This window comes from Leucoraja erinacea, chromosome 45, assembly GCF_028641065.1.
Source record: "Leucoraja erinacea ecotype New England chromosome 45, Leri_hhj_1, whole genome shotgun sequence".
Lineage (NCBI taxonomy): Eukaryota > Metazoa > Chordata > Chondrichthyes > Rajiformes > Rajidae > Leucoraja > Leucoraja erinaceus.
Window position 1 is genome coordinate 1,036,565 of NC_073421.1, and position 7,500 is coordinate 1,044,064.

The window sequence follows — 7,500 nt, forward strand, 5'->3', positions numbered from 1 at the left end:
AGGTGGAGGATAAATGCGTGGCTGAAAGACTGGTGCAGAGGGCAGGGATTCAAGTTCCTGGATCATTGGGACTTCTTTTGGGGAAGGTGGGACCTGTACAGAAAGGATGGGTTGCACTTGAACCCAAGGGGGATCAATATCCTGGCGGGGAAATTTGCAAAGGCATCTGGGGAGACTTTAAACTAGAATGGTTGGGGCGAGGGACTCAAATAGAGAAAGCTAGTAGACAGAATGGGAGGCAAGAAGCAGAAAAGGGAAGCACTCGGACACAAGAGGAGAAAGAAAAAAAAGGAAATAAACAGAGAATAAGAGACGGGGGTTTTCTTAAATGTGTATATTTTAATGCTAGGAGCATTGTAAGAAAGGTGGATGAGCTTAGAGTCTGGATAGACACCTGGAAGTATGATGTTGTGGCGATCAGTGAAACGTGGTTGCAGGAGGGCTGTGATTGGAAACTAAATATTCCAGGATTTCATTGCTTCAGGTGTGATAGAATTGGAGGGGCAAGAGGTGGAGGTGTTGCATTGCTAGTCAGGGAAGATATTACAGCAGTGCTTTGGCAGGATAGATTAGAGGGCTCATCTAGGGAGGCTATTTGTGGTGGAACTGAGAAGTGGGAAAGGTGTAGCAACTCTTATGGGTGTGTATTATAGACCGCCGAGTGGGGAACGAGAATTGGAAGAGCAAATATGTAAGGAGATAGCAGAGATTAGTAGTAAGCACAAGGTAGTGATTGTGGGAGATTTCAACTTTCCACACATAGACTGGGAAACACATTCTGTAAATGGGCTGGATGGGTTGGAGTTTGTAAAATGTGTGCAGGATAGTTTTTTGCAGCAATACATAGAGGTACCTACTAGAGGAGGGGCAGTGCTGGACCTCCTGTTAGGAAATGAGACGGGTCAGGTGGCAGAGGTATGCGTTGGGGAACAGTTCGGGTCCAGTGATCACAATACCATTAGTTTCAATATAACTATGGAGAGGGTCAAAACTGGACCTAGGGTTGAGATTTTTGATTGGAGAAAGGCTAACTTTGATGAGATGCGAGATGATTTAAAAGGAGTGAACTGGGACATTTTGTTTTATGGGAAAGATGTAGAAGAGAAATGGAGGACATTTAAAGGGGAAATTTTAAGAGTACAGAATCTTTATGTTCCCTGTTCGGTTGAAAGGAAATAGTAAAAAGTGGAAAGAGCCCTGGATTTCAAGGGAAATTGGACATCTTGTTCGGGAAAAAGAGGGAGATCTACAATAATTATAGGCAGCATGAAGTAAATGAGGTGCTTGAGGAGTATAAGGAATGTAAAAAGAATCTTAAGAAAGAAATTAGAAAAGCTAAAAGAAGATACGAGGTTGCTTTGGCAAGTAAGGTGAAAGTAAATCCAAAGGGTTTCTACAGCTATATTAATAGCAAAAGGATAACGAGGGATAAAATTGGTCCATTGGAGAGTCAGAGTGGACAGCTATCTGCAGAGCCAAAAGAGATGGGGGAGATATTGAACAATTTCTTTTCTTCGGTATTCACCAAGGAGAAGGATATTGAATTATGTGAAGTAAGGGAAACTAGTAGAGTAGCTATGGATACTATGAGATTCAAAGTACAAGAAGTACTGACACTTTTGAAAAATATAAAAGTGGATAAGTCTCCAGGTCCTGACAGGATATTCCCTAGGACATTGAGGGAAGTTAGCGTAGAAATAGCCGGGGCTATGACAGAAATATTTCAAATGTCATTAGAAACGGGAATAGTCCCCGAGGATTGGCGTACTGTGCATGTTGTTCCATTGTTTAAAAAGGGTTCTAAGAGTAAACCTAGCAATTATAGGCCTGTTAGTTTGGCTTCAGTGATGGGCAAATTAATGGAAAAGATACTTAGAGATAATATATATAAGCATCTGGATAAACAGGGTCTGATTAGGAACAGTCAGCATGGATTTGTGCCTGGAAGGTCATGTTTGACTAATCTTCTTGAATTTTTTGAAGAGGTTACTAGGGAAATTGACGAGGGTAAAGCAGTGGATGTTGTCTATATGGACTTTAGTAAGGCATTTGACAAGGTTCCTCATGGAAGGTTGGTTAAGAAGGTTCAACTGTTGGGTATAAATGCAGGAATAGCAAGATGGATTCAACAGTAGCTGAATGGGAGAAGCCAGAGGGTAATGGTGGATGGCTGTTTGTCGGGTTGGAGGCAGGTGATTAGTGGGGTGCCTCAGGGATCTGTGTTGGGTCCTTTGTTGTTTGTCATGTACATCAATGATCTGGATGAAGGTGTGGTAAATTGGATTAGTAAGTATGCAGATGATACCAAGATAGGGGGTGTTGTGGATAATGAAGAGGATTTCCAAAGTCTACAGAGTGATTTAGGCCATTTGGAAGAATGGGCTGAAAGATGGCAGATGGAGTTTAATGCTGATAAATGTGAGGTGCTACACCTTGGCAGGACAAATCAAAATAGGACGTACATGGTAAATGGTAGGGAATTGAAGAATGCAGTTGAACAGAGGGATCTGGGAATAACCGTGCATAGTTCCTTGAAGGTGGAATCTCATATAGATAGGGTGGTAAAGAAAGCTTTTGGTATGCTGGCCTTTATAAATCAGAGCATTGAGTATAGAAGCTGGGATGTAATGGTAAAATTGTACAAGGCATTGGTGAGACCAAATCTGGAGTATGGGGTACAATTTTGGTCGCCCAATTATAGGAAGGATGTCAACAAAATAGAGAGAGTACAGAGGAGATTTATTAGAATGTTGCCTGGGTTTCAACAACTAAGTTACAGAGAAAGGTTGAATAAGTTAGGTCTTTATTCTCTGGAGTGCAGAAGGTTAAGGGGGGACTTGATAGAAGTCTTTAAAATGATGAGAGGGATAGACAGAGTTGATGTGGATCAGCTTTTCCCTTTGAGAATAGGGAAGATTCAAACAAGAGGACATGACTTCAGAATTAAGGGACAGAAGTTTAGGGGTAACATGAGGGGGAACTTCTTTACTCAGAGAGTGGTAGCGGTGTGGAATGAGCTTCCAGTGGAAGTGGTGGAGGCAGGTTCATTGGTATCATTTAAAAATAAATTGGATAGGCATATGGATGAGAAGGGAATGGAGGGTCTTGACCGAAAACATCACCTATCCATTCCCTCCCCGGCCGATCTTCACCGCACACTCTCTGGGTGCCAGCGCCACCACTATTTGCCTGCAGATTCCCCTTGCCGTTTACTTACTTGGCATAGGCCTTCTCCACCAGGGCGCTCCAGAACTCGTTCTTGGAGTTGGAGTGGCAGTAGACTAGTTGGCCGTTGACCGTGGGCAGGCGATCATCGATCACCACGTCCGCCCACTCCCCAAAGCGCCAGAAACGGAAGTGGAATATCCCGGCGTAGTTGTTGGGCTTGTCCACCGCCCATTCCTGCTCCTTCCAGTTTGGGATCACCTGCATTCCCAAAGAAGGAAAAGATAAACGGCACACGGGTGGATGAGTCAGTGGTGGGCGTCACATTTACATTACAGATACCACTATATAGGTGGAGGTCCACATCCAGTGAACCAAGCACCCAGAGGCACGTCAACCACAAGCTGCCAACATGGACATTATTTCATATCGCACGCAACTTCAGTAGCACTTTCTGACTCCTTTTTCTTCAAGACTGCAAGGAATTGGAACACACCACCAGCCGGCATCAGAGATCTCCAAAACATCAACACATACAAAGATGCAACTCCATCTCTGACAGATGAAGGCCAATGTGCCAAAAGCCTTTTTGACCACCTTATCTACCTGCGACTCAATAGACAATAGATGCAGGAGTAGGCCATTCGGCCCTTCGAGCCAGCACCGCCATTCAATGTGATCATGGCTGATCATTCCCAATCAGTACCCCGTTCCTGCCTTCTCCCCATATCCCCTGTCTAGCTCTCTCTTGAAAGTATACAGAGAACAGGCCTCCACCGCCCTCTGAAGCAGAGAATTCCACAGACTCATCACTAAATAGCTTGCTCCTTATTCTTAAACTGCGGCCCCTGGTTCTGGACTCCCCCAACATCAGGAACATGTTTCCTGCCTCTAGTGTGTCCAAGCCCTTAATAATCTTATATGTTTCAATAAGATTCCCTCTCATCCTTCTAAACTCCAGAGTGTACAAGCCCAGCTGCTCCATTCTCTCAGCATATGACAGTCCCGCCATCCCGGGAATTAACCTTGTAAACCTACGCTGCGCTCCCTCAATAGCAAGAATGTCCTTCCTCAAATTAGGGGACCAAAACTGCACACAATACTCCAGGTGTGGTCTCACTGGGGCTCTGTACAACTGCAGAAGGATCTCTTTGCTCCTATATTCAACTCCTCTTGTTATAAAGGCCAACATACCATTGGCTTTCTTCACTGCCTGCTGTACCTGCATGTACCTTCACTGCCTGCTGTACCTTCATGCTTGATGGCCATCTGCAGTTCCTTCCTACATTGGTACTGCCTGACCCGCTGAGTTACTCCACCACTTTGTGTTCTACGCACGACTCCTGCATCTGCAGTTCCTCCCTACACCGAGGTTGCCCGAGTTACTCCAGCACTTTGTGTTTTACGCACGACTACAGCGTCTGCAGTTCCTCCTGTCCGCGGTTACATTTGGTGGACGTGAAGCGGGTGCTATCAACTTGAAGAACCATTTACCGTTTGCCACAGATTGTCCCTGGAGGCCAAACAGGAGCAGGCGGCCACGAACCAACAGTTGCCCAGCTGGCCCTGGTTCAGGTCATGGGCACTCATGCCATCTACAAAGAGGTGAGGGCCATTGCAGATCTCCTGCAGAGAGAAACAGAGAGCATGTTTAGGTCGACACAGGACCTCGGCACCTCTTTGGTGAAATAGTAAATAGCTCCAAGTGTGTAGGATAGTACTATTGTACGGGGTGATTGCATGGATTCGGTGGGCCGAAGGGCCTGTTTCACCACTGTTTCTCTGAAGTCTAAAAGTCTGCAGACATTGTGGGCCAAAGGGCCTGTTCCTGTACTGTTGTTCTATGTTCTAACCTCAGGAACCCTGCAAGGCTGCCAAGTTTAGTTTAGAAATAAAGCGTAGAAACAGGCCCTTCGGCCCACCGTGTCTGCGCCGACCAGCGATCCCCGCACGCTAACCCACTAACACTATCCTTCGCACACACTAGGGACAATTTACACATACACCAAGCCAATTAACCTACAAACCTGTACGTCTTTGGAGTGTGGGAGGAAACCGAAGATCTCGGAGAAAACCCACGTGGTCATGGGGAGAACGTGCAAACTCCGCACAGAGAGCACCCGCAGTCGGGATGGGACCAGGGTCTCTGGCGCTGTAAGGCAGCAACTCTACCGCTGCGCCACCGTACCACTCTTGTGGGCACGAGGAAGTGTGTTGCTGTGCTTGTAAAATTGTCTGACTTCCCTGTTTGTTCAATGGATGACATGAATAGTACCAGCTGCATGGAGGAGGAGGGTGAACCACAGGGGAAGTTGGTATCCTGGGCAACAAGAGGAGAATTCAACCCAAATCTGGTGACTTCAACCCAAAAGTGGTCTGATGGAGAGACACACAAAGTGCTGGAGTAACTCAGCGAGTCGGGCAGCATCTCCAGTGAAAAAGGACGGGTGACATTTCGGGTGGGGATCCTTCTTCTGAGCCGAAACGTCACCCACCCTTTACCGCCAGAGATGCTGCCTGAGCCACTGAGTTACTCCACTCCAGTGCCTATCTTGGGTGTATACATACACTAGTGTTGCCAACGGTCCCGTATTAGCCGGGACATCCCGTATATTGGGCTAAATTGGGACCGCCCTTGTCCCGTATTTGACCGCTACTACTCGGGTCGAGGGGACTGTCGGGTCGGAGCGCCACGTCCGGCCCCCGCCTCACCCGTCCCGACGTAGTGCAGCCCATGGAGTGCAGCAGCAGCAGCGCCTCGCCCGTGGCCCCGTCGGTCGGTCGGCAGCCCGGCCAGTTGTCCGACCTTCGTACCTTCGCTTACCGCCGACACCACCGCCACCCCTCCTTCTCATGGCCGATCATCAGTTAATTAGTTGGATGGGAACACAAAGCCCAGCCGGCGGGCCAGCTGAGGAGTTTTGGCCCGCGCGATGCCACTCGCAAAGTCCAGTGCCCGGGCCAAAACTCCTCAGCTGACAACTCATCGTTCACCCAGTCACGGCAGAGTCGGTCAACAAATTGCCGTCGGGAAGTTGTCCCTTAGGGCAAAACCTTTTGCCCCTTATTTGGGAGTGAGCAAGTTGGCAACCCTGACATACAAGATACATTTATTTGTCACGTGTGCCAATGTGGACAGTCAATGTGTGGTCGCCATACAGCCATACAAATAATAATGAGCACACAACACGATAGTCTTTAACACAGACACCCCCACACAGCGGTATCAAAGTTCCACTGTGAGGGAAGGCTCCAGAATTCACTCATCCTCCTCTGTTGTTCACCCGTGGTCGGGGGGCGGGGGGGAGGGGGTGAATATCGAACCCCTCTCTGTCGCTGCTGATGTTCAGGCCCGCTCGCTGGGATGGTGTATGCTAACATACACCAGCATTCTGCAGTTCCTTCCTGACACACACGTCTGCTGGAGTTGCCATTACGAGTGAAACAAGCCCAGGGCGTTTCAGAACAAAGGCTTAAGGGAAACTACAACAGACCATAAAGAAGGAGACTTTAAAATTCCTGTGGTTTACGGGCTGTGGCGAATGTGCCTGGTGCATTGGGTTGTGAAAGGAGCTCTGGTTGGAGTTGTGCTGACTATGTTTTAGTTTAGTTTAGAGATACCTCCGTGGTGATGAAGCCCAGACAAGTCGAGTTTATTGTCGATGAGGTACAGCAAACAATGCAAACCTCGCTTGCAGCAGCATCACAATAGACAGGAGGAGGCCATTCGGCCCTTTGAGACAACACCATTCAATGTGATCACAGTCACACAGTCTCAGACAACACACACAGAAACATGAATTACACACGTGTGTTATGCTAGGCAGTAAAAAGGGAAACTAAACCTGGTAATTGTGGGTTAGTTGAGTTTATTGTCACGTGTACAGAGGTAGTGAAAAGCTTTTGTTGCGTGCTAACCAGTCAGTGTAAAAATACAAAGGAGTTTACTCGAGGCCACAGACATCTTCTTTTCCCCAGTCCCCCTGGATGTGGAGGGAGACATGAGGCCTACTCCTGCCCTGGCCTACTCCTGCTCCTACCCTGCCATGTTGTTACCCAGGCCTACTCCACCCTGGCCTACTCTACCCTGGCCTACCATGTCCTGCTTCTGGCTCTGGCCATGCTCCTAGCCTAGTCTCTACCCCTGCTCCTAGCCTAGTCCTACCCCTGGCCTGCTCGTACTCTGCCCTGCCCTACTCTACTCTCCCTCTGGCCTGCTCATACCGTGTTCCTGGCCTAACCTGCCTCTACCTCACCTGCCCCTGGCCTGCTCCTACCCCACCCATGTCTGCTCCTGGCCAATCTCACCCTTACCCTGGCCAGCTACTACCTACC

At 48.0% G+C, this 7,500-nt stretch overlaps 1 protein-coding gene across 1 annotated transcript in view; it reads right to left on the reverse strand.

Annotated features, from left to right (window-relative positions):
• capn5a (calpain 5a) overlaps positions 1–7,500 on the reverse strand; it is a 76,029-nt gene that overhangs the window by 30,966 nt on the left and 37,563 nt on the right. Inside the window, 2 exon segments of the mRNA XM_055664798.1 lie at positions 3,218–3,426; positions 4,660–4,791. Of these exon segments, the coding sequence (XP_055520773.1) occupies positions 3,218–3,426; positions 4,660–4,791 (341 nt within the window).